The following is a 24,812-nucleotide window of genomic DNA, read 5'->3' as shown; positions in this document are numbered from 1 at the left end:
GGACATAGTTCCATGGTAAAGGAGGAAATGGCTAACTTCATCAGGACTAAATTAAGAATAAAGGAAAATTGTCCTGAGGTGAGCATGTAGAGACATTCAACTCATCTCCAGTGCTCAGACCAGGCATTGTTAATGGGATCTGGATGGCATCTGAAAAGCATTTCCCTGCAAAGAAGGAAAGAAGTAGGAAGTCAGTTATCTGTCTGACTGGCTATGGGCACTGCATTGTTTCATAGTTCAGCTTCCAGATTACTTTACATGTCAGGCTAGTTTGGGACTCGGTCCATTGGCCACCAGCAGCTTGTGTTGTTTTAGATGTGGTCCCACTGGGGCTCAGCAGGGCCAGGGAAATGGGTAGCTGAATGGGCAGAAGGTGTTCCCTGACCTGTGGGTTGCATCTGGCAAAGGAAGGTTTTCCAGGCTCTGTCTTGACCGTCCCAAAGCTTATGTCAACATAGATCCATTGTAGAAGACAGTTCTGACTGTTAACCTATCTTTACAAGCTCCCTTAAAGTGAGCATAGGGTTGCCCTTGGTGGGAAGAGGCAGATCCTTTCTCTTCTGTGGAAAATGTAACCAAATTTGTTTTTTTCCCACAGAACACATCTGACTACTCAAAATTAACATTGAACAGAGAGCAACAGAACATTCACTTCACCCTGCAACACCAAGGATTGTCTCTTGCTTTTAACTACACCGTGAAGGAAAAATCAGTATACAGCTTAATTGTTTTTGAGGCAGAGGGAAGCCTATCAAGCCGCTTAGTGAGTGTGGGAGTGAAGTGTAAATACAGTATTAATTCAATGACTGTGATGATACAATGGGGTAATAGGCTCATTAATTCATTTGCTCAGTTACAATGTCTGTCTGATTGCTCTGAGTTGCTCTAAACCTGACTTCTTAGCTAGCGGTACTGGATCCACACACATTTCTGCTGGTTGATTAATAGAGGCGTTATGGCATCTGAGAGTTTCTGGGCACACTTTAATCCAGTGAACGCTGCAGTGGGAGAGCAGAGTCGTGCCTGCAAGGCAGCAAAGCTTGAGAAAGCTGAGGAAACAGAGGCAAAGATTTTCCCCCAAAGATGGTTCTATAAAGCAAAGATGTTAAAGAGGCTCTAGGGCTGGGCACGGAATAAAAGCATCGGAGGAATGATTCTGGGTTTAGTTATTGCAAGTGTCTAGTGAAAATGCACAGAAGGCCCATTTGTTCTGCTGAACAGAATAAATGATTAAGCTCATTGCAGGCTCTGCAGAAGAGCTGTCTGCGTTTGGACTTCTATGAATTGCTGCAACAGTCAGAGGGAGGCATATGGGGTGCATAGGGCCAGATTCTGATATCCTAGACGTGCAGCTGTATCCTAAGAAGCCCTCTTGAAATGTTATTGCACATTGTGGCAGATGTATGAATGCCATCAGAATCCGTCCTTATGCTAAAATATCAACTCTTTTCTCACTTCCTCAGCCCCCAACCCTGCAGGGTTGCCACACCAAGCATTCACTATCTTACAGTAGAACTCACAGAATTGTTTTAAAAAATGAGGAGTTAGAAGAATTTATTTGTCTGTAACACTGTGGGTTTTGCTGCTTTAGGGTTTAGGGCCTGGGGCTCATTGTCACACAATGTTAAGTTTCCCTGTGACAGTACTGACCTTGTGCTGTTACCTTAAGAAATGGATGCTTGTGCAGTGATTTTTATACAGTCCTTAAGAGGTGAAAGCCTGCAACAGGCTGAAGCAAAGCAGTCTCTCAGCTTCAGTACATCTCTGGGCTGGCCTAGCTATCTCACCTTGGCACAGGCAGGCTCCCACGTGCTGTTGGATGTTGCTGTTGTCCTGTCATTCTCAGCTGTAGCTGAGAGGTGTGGAGGACAGTGTGGTAAATGACACTCACTTTTCTAGTGTTGTAACACAAGGAGGGCAATGTCAGCATCACTGCTGTGTTGCAGGGCTTTCCCTGGAGTAGCTGTGGACCACGCCAGACTCCCTCACCACTGGGTTTGGCTCTCTCACTCAGGTGGGGGTGGTTTCCTGGAAGGATCCAATCTGAAATTGGTTTCTTCTCCTTTGTTGGCTGTTGAGTAGGCAGGAAATGAATTTGAGAGCTCTGGGGATCATCGATGAAAAAGAGTAGTAATTTGGCTAGCCTGTCTGCAGTGAAATAGTGTGTTGATCCCCAAGAGTCTCCCCTGGAAAGGAATGATGTTGTTGTTTATTATTTATTGCTAGAACATTTATTATTAACTGTAGCTATTTATTATTTAGGGCATATAGTCTTTGTGGGTCAGCATATCACACTGAAGCACAATAGACATTTTATAAGTATACTGAAATTCTAGATCCTTGGTCTCAGATGCTCAGGGTTTAACATCAGGAAAGAAAGTGTGGAGAAAGGGCTAGAAAATGTTAAGAGAAAGCCAATTTCTTGAGGTACAACCAGTCCCTTTTGGCTTGCTGGTTTCTATCTGTGTGCACCACAAAATGAAATCGCCCTCCCAGTTTAAATGGACATGGCACAACTGCAGATTTCTACCAGCCCAAAACCTTGCTCTGTATTCTTTTTATGTGCCATACAATCTTCAGGGCTCTACTGTCTCTTTTTCAGCATCCTACACCAAATAAGTTCTCCTCGAATGAATGTAGAGCATGTTAACTATTGAGCTGATGCTCTAGCTGTGATCTCTGGGAGAGGCACTCTTACTCCTCAATGTGCACAACCAGGGGCCATTTCAGGAACATGTTTGCCGAGACTGTGAACACAAACAAGCTCAGTGCATCTTAGTCTCTCCTGCTCTCTGCCTGCACCATAGAACAGTCTAATCTCTTGAGTATTCAGAGTCGGGGAAAATGAATGATACATGATGATCCAAATAGAAACCTAGAAGTTCCTCTTGGCTGCAGGCTTCTGCAAAGTCTATGAGTATGCCAAGAATCAAGGTCTCAAAGTTAAGCAGTTGCAGGTTATATAGAGGTATGGCACTCATGTTTAATTGTAAATCATCACTGAAAGAGGCTAATGTGGTTAATGCTCCTGCTATCTTCAAAGCAGGACCATCACTTTTTTGAAGGGCATTACACGCCACAGGAGAAGGATTACTGGCTGAAACTGTAGCCTTTGTTACACAGGATGAGAGAAAAAAGGGTATGATCTCAGCTTAAGCCCTTGGTGGAGCCATGATTTTGCCATTAGCTTTGTTGTACCAGGACTTCACTCTGTGGCCTGATATAAGGTTTATCTGAGTGCCCCGTTGATTTCCCTGGGCTTTGCAGCACATGTGTAACTCCACAGACACTAGTATTTTTTGCTACACATTGTTATAAGGCAGCATTAATAAATGTTTGATTTTTGTCTGCCCTTCCCCTCTTTAGATTCCAGACTTGGAAGCAAAGCCAGAAAACGGCTTGGCAGCTGTTAGGTAGGAATGGCATTTTTTTGAGGATTTGGAGGTGGTGGGGTGAGGGAAACTTTCATCTAATGCAAACTGTATGTAACATAACCCAGATGTTCTCAGGTTGGAATCTAGTCCACGGTTCTCATGCAAGATGCGGGTGTCAGCTGTGGAGGCTTGACAGCGTGTCACCTCCCACACTTGCCATGCACAACTGAGCGTTACTGCTGCTTGCTGCCTAGGATTGTCTGGGATGAGATGCTGACATAAAAGATCTCCTCACTTGGAAGAGTGGTAAATTCATCTCAATGTGTCCCATCTTTTTTGGGAAAGAAAGGGAAGAAGCAACCTGGAAAGAAGCTGTTGCCATTTGCCCTCTGCAAACTGGCTGACCCATGATGTTACCTCACACACAAATGCCTACTAAGTTGGGTCCAGCAACAATTTTACATCCTTGTAAACAATTCAGCTGGACATTGGGCTCTGCTTAAGTAGCTAGTCTATTTTCCTGATTTGAGCTGGTTCATGAACAGGCCTGTGCCACTCTGTGCCACACTGCCAACTCACCGAGGCCACAGTTACCTCCAGTGCTGCATCACCAGAACTGTGAGGCTGCTGAGATGCAGAAGCAGCAGATTTACAACAAACAATAGGAGATTCCAGCCAGACTTTCTGGAAGATATGAGCGAGATGCAATTAAAAAAAAAAGCAAACCAAACCAGACCCAACCAAAGAAAAAACTTTAGATAGTATGAGACAGTGTCCAACTCCCTTATCTGACAGCCTATGTTGACAGGGCAGCAGAGCAGCATCTCTTCACAGCCCTGTGCTTGTGAAGGCTTCTATTGACTAAACGCCACCTTGGAGACATGATTAATACCTGCAGTCAGGAATGTCTTATATCTTCCTGTGAATATTTTCCACAAAATCCTAAAACTTTCCCTCCAGCAGTTTCTGAAGGGGTTTCAGGAAGAAACTTTTTCCACTAAAAAATTACTTTTGTTAAGCATTTGGCTGTCTTCATGGATTTCATCCCCATCTTAAGAACTAAAAACCACAATAATTTAAAACAGTCAGATAAAGGAAATGGGTTTAGTTTTGCTGGCAATCTTTGAGTTCTCAAAAAGAAACTGTCCTTTATGTATGCAAAAGCACATAAACACTGGGGAGCAAAAAAGCCCCAAACCTGAACATTACCATGAAAGTTTTGATATTGATGAAAATATCTTATTTTGTTAGAAAACCCTTTCCCACTGGTAGAAACTCCTTTGAAAGTATGTTGGCTTCATACACACTCTCATCAGGACACCCAGCTTTATAGTTTCCTGGGGTCGGCCCAAGCTCTGTCCTCCCAAATAGACACAGAATGACCTTTGATGGTCTCTGAGGAGAGATTGCCTGGAAGTCCTCACCCAGAGTCACTTTTTACAGGAGAGAGAGTAAGAAGGTAAAATTACATAGCTGGGAAAACTGATCTTATATTGAAAAACTGGGCAAAGAATCAGGCAAATATTTTGGTAGCTTGCAGGAGAGGCTGTCATAACCTTATGGAGTTACAGAATGCTTTGGGAGAGAGAACGTACTTCTAAAGTGTCAGATATTATGCTTCTCCTGCCCTGTCTGACAACTCAATGAAATATGCTTTCTTTGCAGATTCATTAATGGTTTGAGCCAAGATGTCAACCTCACCATTGATGGCAAACAGTACATTGCTGTTCAGAAAAACTACAGTGCTTCTGGGTATTCACTGCTAGAGAGGGACAAGTAAGTTCCCCTTGCTGTGAGAAAGGTCTTTGCTGGGGCCTTTCCTTGGATACCATGGGGCTTTTCTTGGGCAAAGAGCAAAACCTTCATTGCTATTTTCTTGGCATTTGTTGTGGGGGCAGATGTTGGTAAAAAAGCAGAGTTACTGGCTCTGTGCAGAGCAGGTGCTCCAGGCCACTTGTGTGTGTGTGTGTGCAGAAACACCATGCATTTAGTCTGCAAACTGTCCACGCCAAAAGACAGCAAATCAGTGTCTCTGTGTGTAATATGCAGTTGAATAGATTCAGGTTCCAAATAGTGTCTGGCATAGCTCTGTTCCTGTGGTTGTTATTGCTTTGATAAGATACAATCAGTAGAGACAAAGCTTGGGAATTTTATTTCCATGACACGAGTATAATGACGTTCTAATTTAGGCCATAATCTGAGTTTCTCAGTCAGGTCACTGCCACTTGATGCCTGCTCTATTTTGATATTTTTTAGGCTCAAACTGTTAGTGTTAGGGTGCTCTCAGGAAAGGACAATTCGTGTTCCATGCTACAAAAGTGTTGGTATGTGGGATGGTAACATCAAGTAACATTACATGGCTTTGCAGGCTGGGCTTGTTAGACAGGGGCTCCATATGGCCTTGGTTTGGCAGCATTGGAGCTGGCTCTTGTAGGGGATTTCTGGCATTTGCAATGTTTCAAAACAAGCTTCATGGCTTTTCTCTGCATCAGCTCCATCCAAAATATTTATTGCTGCAATTTAGTGGGATGCAGCAGTCATTGTGGCAGTGCTGCTGAGCTTCTGTGCCATCTCACACATCCAAAATCAGAAGAACAAATATGAAGGCTAATTTGCTTTACTGAAAGGAAACAAAGTGGCTCAGGGGTGCCTATCTCTGATTTTTCTGAAGGCTGCTTCAGCCTGGTTAACTTGTCTGGCCCACAGTTTCTGAAGGGGTTGAGAAAAGTTTGGAAGGAAAATAAAACTGGGGCAATGTGTGTGTGTCGGGGGAAGAGGGTGCATTGGAATCATTGCTAGGAAGAAGAAACCATTTAAAAGGTTCAACAAGGACAAGTGCATCTGGGGAGGAACAACCCCATGCACCAGTACAGGCTGGGGACTGACCTGCTGGAGAGCAGCTCTGCAGAGAGGGACCTGGTAGTGCTGGTTGATAATAAACTAACCATGAGCCAGCAATGTGCCCTCGTGGCCAAGAAGGCCAATGGCATCCTGGGATGCATCAAGAAGAGTGTGGCCAGCAGGTCAAGGGAGGTTCTGCTCCCCCTCTCCTCTGCCCTGGTGAGGCCTCATCTGGAGTCCTGTGTCCAGTTCTGGGCTCCCCAGCTCAAGAGGGACAGGGAAGTGCTGGAGAGAGTCCAGCACAGGGCCACCAAGATGATCAGGGGACTGGAGCGTCTTCCTTATGAGGAAAGGCTGCGGGAACTGGGGCTGTTTAGTCTGGAGGAGACTGAGGGGGGAATCTCATTAATATTTACAAATATCTAAAGGCTGGGTGTCAGGAGGTTGGGACATCATTTTTTTCTGTTGTATCTAGCAACAGGACAAGGGGTAATGGGATGAAGCTGGAACACAAAAAGTTGCATTTAAATATAAGAAAAAACTATTTCACTGTTGAGGTGAGGGAGCCCTGGCACAGGCTGCCCAGGGAGGGTGTGGAGTCTCCTTCCTTGGAGGTCTTCAAGACCCACCTGGACACGTTCCTGTGCGACCTGATCTAGGTGGACCTGCTTCTGCAGGGGGGTTGGACTAGATCATCCGTAAAAGTCCCTTTCAACCTCTACCATTCTATGATTCTGTAAGAATGTTAGCAATAGCTTAGATCCTTAGGTGAACTCTAGTCAGTGTCTAAGTGCTTCTGGAAGGAAAAGATGGCAAGAACTGTAGTGATGATCTCACATGAAAATTACTGCAGCTTTACATCATACATCCTTCCTACCTCATTGTAGGGGCATGTGTGGTAGCTCTGCTCTGTGCTCTCTGTGGGACTATCTGGGAAATACTGTACTTCACCATTGATTGTATCTAGGTATAATAATGGAAGATGCACAACTGAAACAGGAGACTTCCCCCTGGAGCTCGGCCTGCTTGACTTCGGTGCCTCGTACACCATTGTGATAACTAATGTAAGTCTCCTCATGACCTTAGCAAGCTCCTTCTCTTCTAGTCCCTGGCAGTGCTTTAATTCTTATGTTTATCATTCTCACTTGATTTCTCCACCCTTCAAGACCTGGGAGGCAGCCATCTGAAGTCAGTCCACTATATAAAGGCTAGTAAAAGGTTTTAGCAAGGCATGTGGATACTCATTCCACTTTACAATGCGATCTCGTCAGATCTTATGGATTAAACAAGAAGTAAGATCTTACCCTTAATGGAAATCCTCCAAGGAAAATCACGTGATCTGTGGTTTGTACTGGTCTGATGCCATCCTTGTTCAGTTAACACTGACCCATCACACTGCAAGGAGCCATTAGAGTCTGACAAGAGCTGACTGCTTGTGGTCTTTAACACACAGAATCTGGTGTTGTCTCACACCTCAAAAACTCTGCAGAAACAGTCTGCTGTGTCCTCACATTTAACTTACTGATCTTCAGGCTGATCTTCCAAGGCTTATGCGGAGGGGAAGAGGGGCAAAGTGTTGAGGGAGGAGGTTAGTGAGGTCATGCGTCTGTTTTTACTCCTCTCGCTGTCGGTACAGCTCATTTGGAGCCTAGCATACAGTCAAGGCATGGCTTTCTGAACAATCCAGCCCTGAGGGGGCGTGAGCACTGCTGAGAGGATGGATTCCTTTCCCTGCTTGTCAGCCTCTTAGGCATGCTGCTCCAACCTTGGTCCAGCTGGCAGGAGGCACAGAGATGAACGTGATCAGCTTAGTTCCCGTTTTAACCTTTCCACTGCACAGGCACACAGACAAACCAGGTCTGACAGGACACACTGCTAAGCTGCCCTCTGAGACTTTGACTACTGTGTTGTGATGAGTAGAGCAAAGTGCTGTCAGCTACTCCCTGGCAGAAACATCTCCCTGTTGGGCAATTAATGGGGGCTGTCTATGTCTGCAGAGTCCAAATACGTGGAGGGAAGAATATAGCTGCAAAGCACCTGGCAGGTTTTTTTTTTAACTCCAGTAGCTGGAGAGGGATGCACACTCCTGGAGGGAACAGGCAGATGCTACCATCTGTGACTGCAGAGATTTATGGACTCAAAACACATACACAGTTGAAGTGATGTTGGCCAGACCTTTCCTCTATGGCTGCAAGCCTCTTTCACCAGATGAGAAACCAAGTAGAGAAGCTTTATGAAGCATATTGCACTATTAATATTACACTAAGAATATTGCCTCAGCACCTCTGGGTTGAGGTCGATGTGTCCCATGTCATGGTGGGCAAGGATTCCAGTTTATGGTCCCATGTACAGAAGTCCCTGCTGCAGCTATGGCTGCTTGGAGGTGGCTGTACCTCAGCCCTTCTGGACCCAGTGTGAGTCCTTTAATCTTTCTGGCCCTCTGTTTTCCCATCTGTCTCGCTGTAGTTTCCTCCTTTCATAGATAGTTTGCTCCAGGCCAAGATAGTTTTTAATGATTGCAGTGATTTGTACTGAGTCCTGCTCCTCTGCCAAGAGTGCTAGATAGAACTAGGAGTACAATATATTAGTCAGCTAACATGGCTGAACTGTGATACTTAAATCAGGGGGATACTGCCTTCCACCCAGCCTTCTTCTGTGTGCAGTTATAGTACAGTGCTTGTGACATTTCTTTATAGGCTGCAGAGCAAGGAACAGCTCTCCTCTCACCCCTTTTAGCCTGCTAAAATACAGTCTCTTGATTTGCCTCCCTGCATGATGATTAAATACATCTCATAAACATCCTTTGTGTTTTCCCAAGTACTTCCCTTAAACACGAAGTTTTCTGCCTGAAGTCATTTCAGCCTAGTGTTTTCCTGGCCACTAGTCAAATCTCTCTCTGTTTTTAAGCCTCTGCTCATCAGAGGCAGTATTAATTACACCTGGGAAAGCAAACAAAAAGAATGAGGAATGCAGCTACCATAACTATCTGAACACTTACACAGGACAGTCTCTGCTACTCTACTAATCCTAAGCTGAATTTGTTGTGGTGTCACTGTTACAGTAGGGGAGTTGTACAGTGCCAGTGAAATGGGAGCAGTGGCCACATGGCTGCAATGAGCATTTCCCCTCTCGTCCTCTCCTGGCCTTGGGGACAGCAGTAGATCACATGCTCTGTATAAGTACCACACAACCTTTTCCCAACCACACCACAGAAGGCAACTCATTGGTTTGCAGTAACTCCTGCAGCTCTTGCAGCACAGGGATGAGCTGAGACACTTCCATCCTGCCACTGCTGCCCTGCACAGTAGGAGCCAGCCTGTTCCCAGCGGGCTTGGAATGGCAGGGGTCAGACCCAGAGTTTTGCTTCCAGATCACTTGAAACTTCATTTTAAGAAGGATGTGATCACTGAGCAGCTAATCAATGTACCTTTATTTTCCTGCTAGGTTTCTGGAAGTGTTGTTAAGACATGGAAGTCAGAAGATATCAAAGCCAACAATGTCCATATGGCCTGGCAGTTACCACAATACTTACTAATATCTGCTGGGGAGGTGATGTTCTCCATTACAGGTCTGGCCTTCTCCTATTCCCAGGTACTCCAATTACAGATTAGAGTTAGGTTAGGCTTATAATTAGACTTCAGGATTTATTCACACACCTGCTATTGTATTGTAATATATCCTTTGGCATGACACTTCCTGACAATGTTGTCTGTGGTTCAGCTAAAAGTGGGAATATAACACAGCTTGCTGGGTGCCCTCAAGATAAATTAATTCATTCTGTGAAGATACCTCTTCTCAGTTATACTCAAGAAACTTTTCTTTTCTGGTAAAGTTGAGAACAGAGAACAGAACTGGATAGAAGTTTATTTTAATGTGAAATCTCTGAATACTGTAATATCAGATTTTTATCTCAGTGAAATATTTCATAGTATTTTCCAATGTTAAAAAGACAAAGGGATCTCAAGGGCTACAGAGTATGGGCTTGGAATCTGATTTAAGCTGAGAGACTGAAGGAGTGTGAGCTTGGAACCTGCTTTAAGCTGAAAGACTGAAGGAGTCTAAGCCTACAGGAGCCTGTAACAAAGGAGCAAGGGGTAACGAGCATGCAAGGGATGATTTTTGTCTGGGGAGGAGGTTTATGAGAAGAGTGAGACATTACAAGATCAAAAAGATGAAGGTACACAAATTTACCCATGGAATAAAGTGCAGATAATTATTAGTGAGAGTGATTAATACAGTAGGTGATCTGTCATGGGATGTGGAAAATTTGTCATCAGCAGGAAGTTTAACATCAAGATTTAGTCTCTCTTCTAAAGGTGTACAGCCACATGATGCCAGACTCCAAGCTGCAGGGCTGTTTGTGTGGCTCCCTGAACTTCTTGGTAATACTATTTCAGATGATGCAGGTTGGGGATGATCAGGATCCAGTTCTGCAACAGCAGCGTGTTCTCTTTCTTCCCGTGTCCTCCTGGAGGATAGGCTTTGAAAGGTCCTTGTATGCAGCTGTTGAAATTAACCACAGAGGAGACTCTGAACAGAAAAAACTCCACCATCTCCTCCTAGACTGAGCCCAGTGACACCTACACCGGGCCAGACATCAAAGGGAGAATCAGGGCAGAAGGGCACAACGTGATACCCACTGACCAGGGCCTTCTCTTTTCAGTCTCCAGCCAGCATGAAGTCGGTGCTGCAGGCAGGCTGGCTGCTCACAGTGGCTGTTGGGAATACCCTTGTGCTGGTTGTTGCACAGGCTGCACCAATGGCACAGGTATGGTTTGGCTCTTAAAACAGAGGTAATGCTTTAAAACAGGCCTGGAAAGTGCTTCTGGATGTCTGTGTCCTGGAGGCACAGCTGCTCTGCACAGCACTAGGCTCCTGCAAAGGCAGGCTCTCAGACAGGACTCTGCATTGCCCTCAGCAGCATTGCTCTCTGGAGCTATGGCTTTCCCTAAACCTTCCAGTGCCAATAAATAATGTGACCTGCACTGCAGTAATGTTGCTGGTGCTCAGCTCTAGGCAAGCAGGCTGTATTTGGGCCTGGAGTCTGGACAACATGCTTGTCATGCATTCCAGTTGCTTACCAAAAGCAACTTGCCTTCATCCAAGCTAGTCCAGTGGGCAGGCAGTCTTCTAAGGCCTAGAGTTTGGAACTCCAGGGCCAGCTGCCCATGGCACCCCTGAGATATTGGGCTTGCATGGGGAGGCTGTGGTGGCAGAGCTTGTTTAATTCAGGCTGTCAGACTTGTGGGATGATGGCATGAAGGTATGAAATGGGACTCATTTCTGGCTAACATGAAACTGCCTGTCCCAAAGGCATTGTGTGGGCAAAAGACCCAGGAGGGTATGTTCCAGTCAGGACAGATTTGTATGAAAAGATTTAGTGAAACTAGCCCAGTCTAACTGGTTTGTTTCAAGGTATGTCACATGCTCATAATTACATTATGTGTACTTCAGTTTACAAGAAAACAGGATGAGAACATTTCTGTTTTGTGATCCATCTCAGAAGCTAAATAGTAATAATTTTCACCCAGCTCTCTTAAAAAGCACTTGGTAAGTGCACAGAAACCCTCTGGACTGAGAGTCTGAGGTCCCCTGACCTGCTGTTCTCTTTTCTTTCCTAGTGGGCTGAATTTGTCTTGTTCACTGTTCTCCTCTTTGCTGTGTGCATTATTTTCTCCATCATGGGATATTTCTATGTCAGTGTGGATCCAGAGGACCTAGAAGAAAAGGAAGAGAAGAGAGAGACCTCAAGCAGAGGAAACATGATTAGTCTCGTTCCTCAGAAAACAAAGCTCTAACACATGGGTTGGGATGTGAGATTTTTTGTTTGCAACTCAGTAGATGGGGGACAGAGGTAAAAGAAGAGTGGGGAAAATGTTGTTTTATTTTATAGCATTGCAGTCATTATTACTCAAAATAGCCACTTTCTACATGGGGCCAAATAGCCCTCTATAAAAACAATGGGGGTCCTGAAATCGGACCAAAACTCCCTGGGAAAGCTCTTCTGGTATTAAAAGCCCTTATAAGTAAACACAGTGTAATTTAAAACCTGCCCATCTTTTTAAGCATGGAATGCTTTCCTATGATTTTGTTTTAAACATATATTTAGGGCAGCAGGGAGGAAGATTGGAAGGAATGCCCTGTGACAGCAAAACTTTGGAGTTCTTGGGAAGAAAGAATGAAAACACAGTATAGGGATTAGGGAAGAACAGATGTTACCGGCAGGGAAATTTGTAATGCTGCCATCAAAGACTGAAAATGTAACACACAGTCCCAAAGGATTTAATCATGTAACTCCCCATATGAGTATTTCACCCCATTATTGCCTGTTATGAATGGTCCTGATTTATGACTTTCACCTCCACTCTCAGAAGTAATAACAGGGAATTAAATTCTGCAGGCTAAAATATTCCCAAAACACTACTGAAGAAGATATGAATCTCTCTGATACTGTTTTTTTTCCCTAGAAATTCTTAGCAACTGATGGTGTTCCTTGATTAGATGTGATTAGTGAATTGCTTTATGCTTTCTTATTTCAGAATTCCAGGCAGTTATTTGCCAACTTTCTATATATTAAGCCTTTATTGGTCATTTCCTTTTACAGCGCCTGCTGCTGCAAGTTAGGATATGGCTGATTTCTTATCACATGCCTCAGTTATTCCCCACTGGGATACGTGCAGCAGTTTCTATAAAGTTTCAGACATCCTGCAGTGAGTTAAATAAGGATGCCCTTTATAATTTTTTTCAGGCTACAAGAGGACACCATAACATAGGAGATTTTCTTTTTCCTCTCTGTTTTTGTTTCTCTCTACCGAACTTTGGCTATAGCGAGTTTATTGGAGCTGTGATACAATTGCCTGAGTTTCCTCGCTGTGAAGCTGTGATTTCATGTTTTGCATAGAAGTAATTCAACCACTGCTGATCTGGGAAAACTGCTCCCCCTCTATTCTGCCCTGGTGAGGCCTCTTCTGGAGTCCTGTGTCCATTTCTGGGCTCCTCTGCTCAAGAGGGACAGAGAACTGCTGGAGAGAGTCCAGCACAGGGCCATCAAGATGATCAGGGGAATGGAACATCTCTCCTATGAGGAAAGACTGTGAGATATGGGGCTGTTTAGCCTGGAGAAGAGAAGCCTGAGAGGGGACCTCATCAACACAAGTACCTAAAAGGCGAGTGTTGAGAGAATGGAGTTAAGTCTTTTTTCTATAGTGCCCATTGACAGGACCAGGGTTAATAGACACAAGCTAGAAAACTGGAAGTTTCACTTAAAAGTGAGGAAAAACTACATTCTTTTTGAGGTGAGGGAGCCCTGGCACAGGCTGCTCAGGGAAGGTGTGGAGTCTCCTTCTCTGGAGGTTTCCAAACCCACCTAGTACACGTTCCTGTGTGACCTAATCGAGGTCACACAGGCTTTAGCAGGGGGTTGGACTGAATGATCTCTAGAGGTCCCTTCCAACCCTGACCATACTGTGGTTTTGTGAGAGTCCCTGCCTTTCCCTGTAGTTTCAAGGTCATTTTTGTAGTAGGTGTAGCCTAATTGACAGCAAGGGTGTCTATAGACTCTTCAGCTTCACAGAGGATAGTTTTTAAACGATGCTTTCCTCTTTGATCTTGGCCTTGGCCATAGGTGGCCACTGATGCTTTGATTCAGGAGATGATGAAATAACACATTTCATTTTTTTTCCTGTTCAGGACAGTGCTAGAGAATGTGTTTAGCTTGACACTTCTGCTACTTTAATGCGCTGCCTTGTGTGTGTGTGTTCTTGAGTAAGACTGATAGAACTCTGCTCTTTGGTTTATAACTGGAAGACTCACAACCTCAAATTGTTTCCTTTGCTTCCTGTTGTAAATGGTCATGAATGTTCACCACTAGCTCTGCATAAGCTCCTGCCTGCTGTGAAATGGAACCTGGGTGTTGTGCCAGAGGAGGACCATGGTCTCAGATAAATGACAACAGGCTGTGGGTGTGCACACAGAAATACTTACCGTGAGTCAGTGGATGAAGAGGCATTTACTAAGCTGTGGTGGCTGGATCTGGGCAGCTGAGCCCTGCGACTCATCACGAAATGAAGGGTATTGAAAGCCATCTATTAGGTCATCCAACCTGCTCCTCAAGAAGCCAAGTGATTATTATTCCCTCTGCTTCCTTCTGGTATTGTTCCCCTGCTCTAATTCTGTGTGTAGGTTCTTTCTCCTCCAGGCGTTGTTGTTTTCTGATCCTGTTTTGTGATACACTATGAATCAGCTCAGAGGTTGCTGAATCACTCTGCTGTGATGCTGTTTGAGCAGCTTCCAATTTGAGGCACTAATAGAAAGCCCCCCCCCTACAAACAACAACAACAAAAAAATCCCCATGCTGAAGGAATGGACAAGCTCCAGTAGCACTGAACAAACACAATTTAGAATTATTGGAGCATTTAATTTTTTTATAAGCCCTGAATTTGGAAGTGTGTTGGTGTTCCAGGGCATATGTGGTGAAGAGACAATTGAAAATTATTGGAGCACTTTCCTTGGGAAGCACTTGGTACACTGCAGCACAAAGTGGCATGAGGGAAAGCAAGATGTCCAGAGGACACAATCTTCAAGACTACATATGCTCAAGAACCTCTTGATTTTTGTTGTATTTCCTTACTGGCGGCACTACCAGAAGCTGTCACACACTCTGAGCTTGATTTAAAGGAATCATTCCAAACTCATAAAAGATACATTCAGGATGTCATCTCTATCTGCTTTTTAGATTCCTGATGCCAAATTGCCCCTTTCCAAACATCTCAGTGTTCCAAACTCTCACCATAATGCTGGGGGGAGAAAAATTGCAATTCACAGTTGGGAAGGTTATGAACAGGAAGATAATGCTAGAATTGAAGTGCTAAGATGAAGCTTGGGACTGCTCCTGCAGCCCCTCTGGGGAATTTCTTGCCCCAGATAATTCTCTCACAGCTGACACAGTTACTTCTTCTCACCTGCACAACATCACCTGTTGGAAGCTTTGTCCTCCTCTAGTCTGCCTGCTTGCTTATTGGTTCCTTCCCTGCTGTTTCAGCTGCAGCTGTAAAGCTTTGCTAATTGGAACCATTTATTTGAAATGCACCAGCAGTTTGGAGGGATTTCCACTGGGCATGCTGACAACCAGCCAGGAGCAGGTTAGGGGCTGTAATGAAGAGCTGCCCCTGCTGTAGCTGGAGAAGGTGGCAAAGTAGCACATTTATCACGGTGCTTCAGCAGTTTTAGAGCCACAGCTTCCTCCTCGGAGCCCTTTCATCACTTTCAAATGGACTCCAGTCCGGATCAAGGATTTAGGACCTGATTCTGTGGAGCACTGAAGCCTGGGTTTTTCTTCTATATGGTCAGCTCAGAGAGGAGGCAATGCACAGCCCTTAACACCCAGTTTTATAACAATATTTTTATTCCTCCTGATCCTTTGTTTTAGGATCAGAAGGAGAAGCAAAAATAGTGATACTATATCTATAGTAAAGCTATGTGAACCCCTATTAGAGAAACAGCAGCCTGACCAGCTTTGCCTGTGACTGAAGGGAGTCTCAGCTGTTGGTGGAGGTTGCCCTGCAGCAGATTAGGGAATGCTCACACCAGCTGTTTTAGAGGCTGACCTACAGAAATCATTATCTCCAGCTAAGGATCAGCAATGAGCTGGTGGGGTATGTTACTGCATGAGCCTTCATGGAGATGGCAGGGGTTGGGCTTCTCTGTGTGTGTGTCTTTATCTGTTATTGAGGGATGCTCTCTGATAAAGATTCTTTTTGTGCAGCAATTCTCCCTTCAGTTGCACTGGCTGTCACTCAATATGTTTTTCTCTTAGCAGGTTGTAAGCATGACCAGTGTTATTTTCAGCTTTACATGAGATTAAGCATGAAAATGAGATTTCAAACTCAGCAGAACTGCTTCTTGGCTCTGGGTTCCTTAAATTGACCTCATCGACCTTCATGTGAGGTAGTAAAACACCTTTAATTAGCTCTGTGCAGCTCAAGGGGCTTGCATTTCTCTTCTTCTCTCCTTTTTGTCACAGCCCCACAATTCCAAAGGATGAGTTTTAGAGAATTCCAGAAGATAAGCCCTGGGAGAGCTGCATGGGACAAGCTCAAGATGCAGCTGGTGTGTGCTCTCAGCACTAGCTGGGAGACAGGAGCCAGGCCAAGGAGAGGAGCTTTTTCCTCTCTGGAGAACAAAATGGGGCTGGGCAAAATAGCCTGGGGCAGAGCTTGCCCTGGCAGAAGATGTGGTTTTCCCAAGCACTGATCTGGATGTGAGTTTTCTCTGGCCTTGGCTTTGGGCTGAGGCACTGTGCAAGGAGATTGGAGACTCGGGCAGGGAGGAAAGAAACAGCTATGTGGTCAAGATCTTCCCAGCTCCTCAATGAACAGCTGAAATTCCTCACAGCAAATTAATTGGAGAGAAAATGAGATGGTAGAAGGGGAAAGCTCAGATGATCAAGTACTCTCCTAACTGGTAGTGAAGTGCCATGATGGGACTTAGTCACCTATGGCTTGAAGCCTGGTTCATTGTCCCAGAATATTGCCAGAAGCAGCACACAGACCTGCACCAGTGGGCCTGCACTGACTGGAGGATGTGGATGCAGCTGTGCTCCTGGAGATACCCCCACCATCCATGGCAGCCACCACCTCAGCTGTCCCTCTTGGGACAGAAAACATAGCTGAAGGTGTCTTACAGATGGGGGTAGCAAAGGAGGGAGAGCTACAGATAGGGATGACTAATGGGCAGTTTCAGCCAGGGCCATTCAGAGAGAAATAGTCTCCTGTTCTCTTTGAGTTTCTTTGCCTACCTACAAGAAACACTTTCTAGCATTAGCATCTTAAACCTGGCAAATACCAGCTCCATGGCAAATACCACAGCTGCTGAATTTTGGATGGTACCAGACTCTGCATTTCATTAGCACTACATCTGTTATTGTGATATACTTTTAAAACAGCATTTAAGAGATGTTTCTCATCCCAGATGTTGACAGGTCTGGATAGGTTTAGCATGTTGATAGCCAGAATTACACTAGTTTTTCATGTTAACATGTGCAATAAACCTGTCATGTACCAGTAGATGTTGTGGGGCCTTTAGATTTCCACAGCAATTTAGAAAAAAGCCCAAATCCTCAGTGAAGCTGGCTAAGCAGGAACAGTGGCACTGCTTCCTCGTGGGAGCTGCCCATTTAAAGCAGGGACCCTCATTCATCTCTTACAAAGCACATCCCAGAAAGACAATAATGGAGGACACTGTTAAACATTTTGCCTTGAGAAGGGCTCATGCTGCATTACAGCAATTGCATGAGGGAAAATAATTGCTCTGCTTAAAATCCTTCCTTCCTGCAGTCTCAGGTGGTCAACAAGGAATGAAACAATTTGTTTCTGAGCGAGCTTTGAATCAAGGAGCTGCTGTATCTCTGCTGTGTTTTACTAACAGATCAACATTAACCTGCCTCTACTACCTGTAGATCAGAAGACTGTTAGGATGCTGAGCAGCCATACTGCAGGCTCCCACTGTGAGCTGATCAACTCTGATCTCTTTATTTTTAATGAATAGTTTTAGCAGTTCTCCTGCAGAGCTCAATTGGAATTGGTCTAAATTTAGACCAAAACTAAGGACCTGAAAGAACTGTAATCAACAAGATAAAGAGCAAAACTGACAAAAAAAACCCCACCTCCTAAACACTCAGTTCTCAGTGCTTAATTACAATTGTAATATGCTTACAGAAAGTTAAAGCCTAAACCAGAATGTAGCAATTCAGTTGGAGCCATGGGGAGCTGCAGCTAGAATCCAGCAGCGTGACAACTGGCAGCCAAGCTGAAGACACACAAGTCAAGCAAACATCACTTTTTAGGTTATTTTTTGTCATTGCATATGTTGTTCAGTCTGCTTGGCCTGTCCTGTTCAATCTACCCATGTGTGTGAGGAAAAGAAACTGAACTGACTTGTGGGAGACATGTACCCTTCCCAAGCTGCAGCTTGCCTTCCCTCGGATTGCAGACTCCCAAGTTAGCTCCAAGTCAGCCCCCTCAGTCCCACATGCTGATCTTCCTTCCACAGAAGTCACTGAAGCTTCTCCCTGATGACTTTGCCAGCCCACAACACCTTGCTTATTCCTTCTTTCATGAAGCCTCCCTGCTGCCAGAAAGAATGTGTCGTCTTGGGGATTGTCATGGATAATGCTGCCTGCTTTCCTGCAGCCAGAAAAGCTGCTCATCCACAGGACTACCTTGTCTGGGCAGAAATCACATGGAGCCAAATATCTGGGTGGTAACAGGGCATCTACCCTGGCTTGCTTTGCCTCTGGCTTCTTGCCACAGCCTTGTATGGCCTGATGCATCTTCTGTAGGCAAATCAGTTCAGAAACAGTGGGGAAATCCACCATCTCCACATGCCCAGCTGGCTGGTTGTGTAGAACCCTTAGGGTTGGAAAAGATCTTTAAGATCTTCAACTCTAACCTCACACTGCCAAGCCCATCACTAAACTAAACCATATCCATTAGCACCTCATCTATGCCTCTTTTGATATCTCTAGGGATGATGACTTCACCACCTCCCTGGTCAGCCCATTCCAATGCTTAACAGTCATCCTGTAGTCAGCCTTTGTGTTGTGCCATGTCAAGCTGCAGGGACTTCTGAACCATAACACTGCTGTTACCAGCCATGGGTGGTCTGTTTGTGCTCCTTGTGGCCCCAGCTTGCTTTAGTTGCCCTTTGTACATTTTTTATGGTCAAGCTACTCCTTGCAGTCTCCTACTTGTGCTGGAGGCTTTGGAGATCTCCCCTACCAGTCACCTGGAGAGACTTTCTCTTGCAGAAAGGTAGGAAAAAGCCACTTGGATTGTGCTCATTGCAGCACTGGTGTGTGGTCAGTGGGCTACATCTACAACCACAGGTCTCCCGTCAGTGTGGATGTGGCAGTCAGTGAAATGAGGCTGGTTGCTCTGCCAGTAGTGCTGGCATGGGGACTGCTACTGGTGGTGTGGCTGTCTCTGTGGCCTTCCCAGCCCTCACTGGGAAGTTTTAAAAGCTAATGTCAATGTTTTGCTGTGTGAGATGTATATTATTACTGTGGTGCTGTCAGGCTTCAGCTTCTGAATCTGCTGGGCAAGGAGCTGCTTGCCTGGGCACAGCTACTTCTCCTGACACAGGGACCTGTGCCAGTGCTGCTTGCCTGTTGCAGAGCATTTTCTGCTCCTTCATCATCTGTTTGTCCAGCCCCAGTAACCACCTCTTGGGTAACTGGCATCTCCCAGACCTAGTGATATGTTATGTGCCCACCCACAAGGGAAGTTTCTTTGCATGGGGGTGCTTTTGGTTGCTTTGAGCTCTGACTCTGCCCAAATCAGCTTGAGGCCTTCATTCAGGCTCTTTCCATGCTTAACCTCTGCATCAAAACACTTTCCAAGTAACGTCTTCGTGCTGTCTTCACCAAAGTTAGAAACCTCTCCAAGCTGTTGTGCCAATGTGGAGTTCTTTTCTGCCCAAGTCAGAGGTGGGAGAGGCCAGCAGGAATTCAGCAGGTGCCAGGAGCTGCTGCCTTTCAAAAAGGCCAGTGGCTGCCAGTCCCAGCAGCTCCCCACTTGTGAGGCCATGCACAGGCCAGCTGCTGCTGTGCCCTGAGCAAATGCTGGGATGCCTCTCTGGGGCTGCAGCTCCCACATCCCACCTGTGTGCCATTTGTGCTCTGTCAATGCCAGCTTTACTTCCTGACACTTTACCCAGCCCCAGAACTTCCCAGCAAAGAGAAAAATGCTCCCTCTTTCCATAGCATGTATTTAATTTACTTTCCCCCCCTCTTTTCTCATTTACAACCAGTGCCATTAGCCTGTTATTTCAGGGCTAGCCAAGGGAGCTATGTGGTCCCCCCATCTCATCACTGCCTTTAAGTAAAGGTTCTCCCACTGTGACCACCCGTGAGCACCTTCCTGGAAGCTGTCTGCAAATTCAGGTCCCCCACTTCTCCAAAGAGCACATCCCTCTTGAGACCAGGGAATTGACATGTTTAAAACCAGACAGTCTTTTTATGGGGAGTAGCCAGCCTGAGTAATGTTTGCATTTCACCCTTTGCTGTCTGTGGTGCTACTTTTGGAGTTAATATCACTGCTTTTCTTTCCTTTTTCCCCTCCAATACTGTCCTGAGCACCTGCATTCTCTATAAAATAAATAAATGGCCTTACCTATTTGCAGGCAGATGGTCAGCCCATCTTCTACCAAAACTTTGACAGTGCCATGAAGAATCCTTTGGCACTAACAGTGCCAGCATAGTCTTTTACATCCCTACTGGAGGACTTCCTTGACCCTTCTTTCCTTTTGTATGTGCTGATTAAAACCAAAGGGTTTGTGCTTCATTTCTCACAGCCCACAGCACTCCTCAACCTTCTGTAATGCAGGCTCTGAGTTCCCTCTTCTGTTTGAGCTGAAAACTATTAAAAGCCATTTAGTGCTTCAGAACCAGTCATTTTTTATCTAATAAAGTGTCTTTCTTTCTTTCTTTCTTTCTCTCTCTCTCTCTTTTTTCCTTCCTTCCTTCCTTCCTTCCTTCCTTCCTTCCTTCCTTCCTTCCTTCCTTCCTTCCTTCCTTCCTTCCTTCCTTCCTTCCTTCCCCTTTCCTTCTCTGTTCACATCCATCAGCTCTGGAGTGAAACACTGTTCTAGTGTTCTGTCAGTCTTCACTTTTCCAGAAAAGACTGAACTTTGAGCTTTTCCACAAAAACCTTATATCTGGTGCCTGTAGTCCTAATGCTGTTTGGTTTTCAGCATCCCTTGAAGCCACCTTCTGTTGGCTTTTCACTTCTGTCTGCTCAGTGTTTCTTGGCTGGTGTCACCATATTATACTTCCTGGGGCCTGCTGACCCAGGAGGTAAAATACGATGACAATTGAGTGAAAAAGGAGCAGAAAAGTCATCCCAGTGCTTTTAAAAGATGCACTAGACTGAACCTGCTCAACTGTGAAAGTTTTGAGCCCTTTTTCAGCTTGTTAGAGGAGGAGCAGGGACTTTTCCACATAGAGGTGTTGTCTCATGCCTATCGCCTCCTGCTCTGGTTGAGAGGGGATGCTGCCAGGTCAGAGCAGCTCTACCATCCCCACTGTTTTGCTCCTACTCTTCCCCTGGCTCTGCATTTCCTGAGTGAATCTGCTCTGGTCCTCTCCTTGATGGCCTCTCACAGTATTGGTATTCATTCCAAGGGAGTCCTTGCCTCCAGCAATTTATTTGACCAGTCTCATGATATTATCTGTGGTGCCACCCATCATGGGGTTTCTTTTGCCTGTTCGGTCTCCACTGTTTTCTACTGTGGTTTTTCTTGATTCAGACTGTCAAAGTCTTGCCAATTTTGTCTTCCTCATCATGGTTTCCCATTATCAATGCAGTGCCTGGAGTCCAAGTGCCCTTCATGCCACAGATCTGCAAGCTAAATAAGTGTAGCAAATCATTAGGGCAAACTTTGACTGCTCCTGTCTCCATCAAAGGCTGGGATTGCATTAAGTCCCTTTGATAAACTGACCCGACAGGCCAATTTGGATTGTGCATGTGGTATTATGAGCCTCACAGGGCTTGTGATTAAAAGACATATGAGAATGCAATTATTTAGAGAGCAACTGGGAGATTGCTGTAACTCAGGAGTCAATTCTTTATCAGAAGAACCCAAATCTGCAGGGTGGCAGGCAGCTCCTGGGAAGTGTCTGCAAGCCTCTAATTGCTGGGGGAGGTGAGAGTCACCTTTGTCTCCTGCAGGTCTTGATGTGCTTGATAACACTGTGAAGGGGCAGGAAGGGGAATGTCACTCTGACCAGTCCTGTCCTCAAGGCACTTGCTCCAGGGCTGAAACCTTTCACACAGGTGGCTGCTTTATCTCTTTCTACAGTTGGTTTGGGTGTTTTTTCCCCTCCAAAAATGTAGCTGTCTTTGCAGCAAGAGAGAGCTCAGCTGGGTTTCTTGGCTGGATTCCAATCAAATACTGACCTGCACAGGGAGATCAGCTTGATCTAGGCTGACTCCCTGCATCAAATCCCCAAGCCTGGGGCTGGATCCTGACCCAGCTGGAAAAACTCTGTTAACTTAGGCTCTGAATCAAACCCTGAAGATGAGAAATGTCTGACTGGACACAATTTTGCCCATTTTTTTCCTCTCGAGTTACTGAGTCAGAGCTGGATGGCATATGTAATTGTAGTAGGGCTATTCTTCTCTCTCTCTCTCTCTTTTTTTTTCCCTCAAGGAACATTCATGCTGCATTTTAATTACAACATTTAGAATAATTCCAAATAGCTTGAGCTCAAATTGATCTTGTTTTTCAGCCAGAACGCTTAATTTCCATCTATTCTAATAAATGTGCTATTGATAATAGTTTAGGTGCAATACAGCAAAGCTCTGCATTAGGCAGCAGCTCTGGAGGGCCAAAATTCTCTTATTATCCATTATTGATATGACAGCTTGCAAATATTGAACAAACAAATTACCAGGTTTTCCTTGTTCCCCTCTTAGTTTGCAATCTCAGTCTTTTTGACAGGCGAATTCAGGATTAATGATGATCTTGTTTAAGACAGCAAATAGGTTTTATTCTCTAAAGCCACAAGTACAGTAGGAGAACTAGCACTGGCACATTGAATTAAATCTCATCCTCAAAGTAAAATTTTACCTTTATTCCCTCCAATTCTCCTAAGTAGGAATTGGATTTGCCTGGTAAAGTGCTTAGACCTGTTATTAATTTCTCAGTTTATGTAGTCATTTTAAATACAGAGGCTTAACAAGAAGGAGCAGTGAAAGGAGGGTTTTTTTCTCTCCCAACCCTGAGCTCGCTGGGTCAGTTCAGATTGTAAGTGCTTTAAGGGACAGGACCTGTCTGAGCACAAGCACACCAGCAAAGCGACTGCTTTGAGGCTCGATAGAAAAGAGAGATCCAGAAAAGACCTGCTGGGTTCGGTCCTTGGGGGTGCACTGGGAGCAGCACTGGGAAACGTTCAGTCCAGATCCTGGGACTGTGAAACACATCCACGCTCTGCAGCAGTTTCCTCTCTGCCTGCTCCAGGTCTGAACACAGGGTAAAGGGTACAGAAAGGGCTGAATTGCCAATGGCTGCTTGGAAAGAGTATTTCTCGTGCAGATGGCTGCAGGTGAAGCAAGGAGGATGCTACACCCCACGGGAAAGCCTGATGCATCTCGCAGGGGACTCAGGGGCATCCTCTGGGGGACAACACGAGACTCAAAGAAAGCATGAGGCAAGCCCTTGGGAGCACATGCTGGGCACTGGGCCATTCCTGCCCAGGGGGTTCAGACTGTGGGCTTTGCATACACAATACAGGAATTCACCAGTGTGCCAGCCAGGCTTTGGAGATGAGAAGGGAATTTGTTCTCAAGCAAAACCACCTTTTGTTAGCAGAAAATCTGTGAGTTGGATTCCCCGAGGGAATAGTGTTTGAAATTCACAGATGATTAAAAGATAACACATTTGAAGGGCTTTTTTTTTCCTGTTGTTTTGTCTTCTGTTGTTTTTGGTTTTGTTTTGTTTTTATGGAGGAGTTTTTGTTTGTTTGTTTGCCTTTTGGGTTTGGGAAGCTTGATGCCACACATAAGTTTCTTCACAAGTGACCAGGCCACGAATTTTTTACTTTAATGCAAGAAAATCTGAGGCTTACCTTAAAAGAGAAGTCTCCTGGAGTTCTGAAATACCAAAGGTCACACCAGCAAAAATGACTGGAGTTGGTAACTCTGAGTGTAGTGTATCACATCAGTCTTAAGCAAAAATAAGCCAAATCAAACAAGACTTGATGAAACAGAGTAAAAGCAGGCAACCAGCACAGCTTGGCTTGAGATAATGTGTTAATAGAGTGTTTCTCCATGGCTTTTTTATTTGATAAGCAGTACAACAGTCTGTATGAGCTCCCTGCTGATTGCCCATCCCTGTTGGCAATGTCAGTGCTCATTACTCCTTTCCCTTGGAAGCAGCAGTGTCCATTGTGGAGCAGGAGGGAGGGGGCACAGCTGTGCATTTCAACATGTCTGCACATCTGTTCTCAGTCCTGGAGTAATCCCCATGATATGGACATCTTAGCTGGGTGTTTAAGCCTTCATCTCACTTCTTTTTAAGGCTCGCCTAACACTTTTCCAGTGAATTGATGCAGCATCAGTCACAGTAATATGCCAGCTATGATGTTCCTGCTAATAACCACTGAGGAGACCTGTGGCTCAGGGCCCTGAGCTGGGAATGGACATTTTCTCTGCAAAAGCCAGGAGGAATTTGCTGATCAGAGCAGCTTGCAGATGTGTGGGGCAGCAGCAAGAAACTGCCCCTTATTAAGTCCCCAAGCATCTCCCAGCCTGGGAGTGTCGCCATCGACATAGTTACTCTTTCAGTCCTCTTCTGCTCTTGGGGGTTAAGGCTTTGTCAAAAAACTGCCTGACATGCAAGTTTATGAAGTTCAGCTACCAGCTGGACACACCAAGGGTAAACTGACTCCAATTACTTGCTTTGCTTACACCAGCTGCCATGTATTACAAATTAAACCAGCCACAAGGAACCAAACTCTTAAGCTGCTTTCTCATAGTCATTAATTACGAAGACACCATCACTCATGTTTGTAGTCTATGAACTGTCCTGTGATAACTGATT

The 24,812-nt window shown here is 45.1% G+C and overlaps 1 protein-coding gene across 1 annotated transcript in view; it reads left to right on the top strand.

Annotated features, from left to right (window-relative positions):
• The window catches only part of SLC15A2 (solute carrier family 15 member 2), a 39,607-nt gene extending 27,594 nt beyond the window's left edge, over nucleotides 1-12,013 (top strand). The window contains exons 16-22 of the mRNA XM_062004883.1: nucleotides 599-763; nucleotides 3,367-3,413; nucleotides 5,040-5,150; nucleotides 7,183-7,279; nucleotides 9,660-9,806; nucleotides 10,879-10,983; nucleotides 11,837-12,013. Coding sequence (XP_061860867.1) covers nucleotides 599-763; nucleotides 3,367-3,413; nucleotides 5,040-5,150; nucleotides 7,183-7,279; nucleotides 9,660-9,806; nucleotides 10,879-10,983; nucleotides 11,837-12,013 — 849 coding nt within the window. The remainder of the gene's footprint in view (nucleotides 1-598; nucleotides 764-3,366; nucleotides 3,414-5,039; nucleotides 5,151-7,182; nucleotides 7,280-9,659; nucleotides 9,807-10,878; nucleotides 10,984-11,836) is intronic.
• Nucleotides 12,014-24,812: the final 12,799 nt, after the last annotated feature.

This window comes from Colius striatus, chromosome 11, assembly GCF_028858725.1.
Source record: "Colius striatus isolate bColStr4 chromosome 11, bColStr4.1.hap1, whole genome shotgun sequence".
In the NCBI taxonomy this organism is placed as follows: Eukaryota; Metazoa; Chordata; class Aves; order Coliiformes; family Coliidae; genus Colius; species Colius striatus.
The sequence above is the reverse complement of the archived record's forward strand: the minus strand, read 5'-3'. Positions and strand labels throughout refer to the sequence as shown.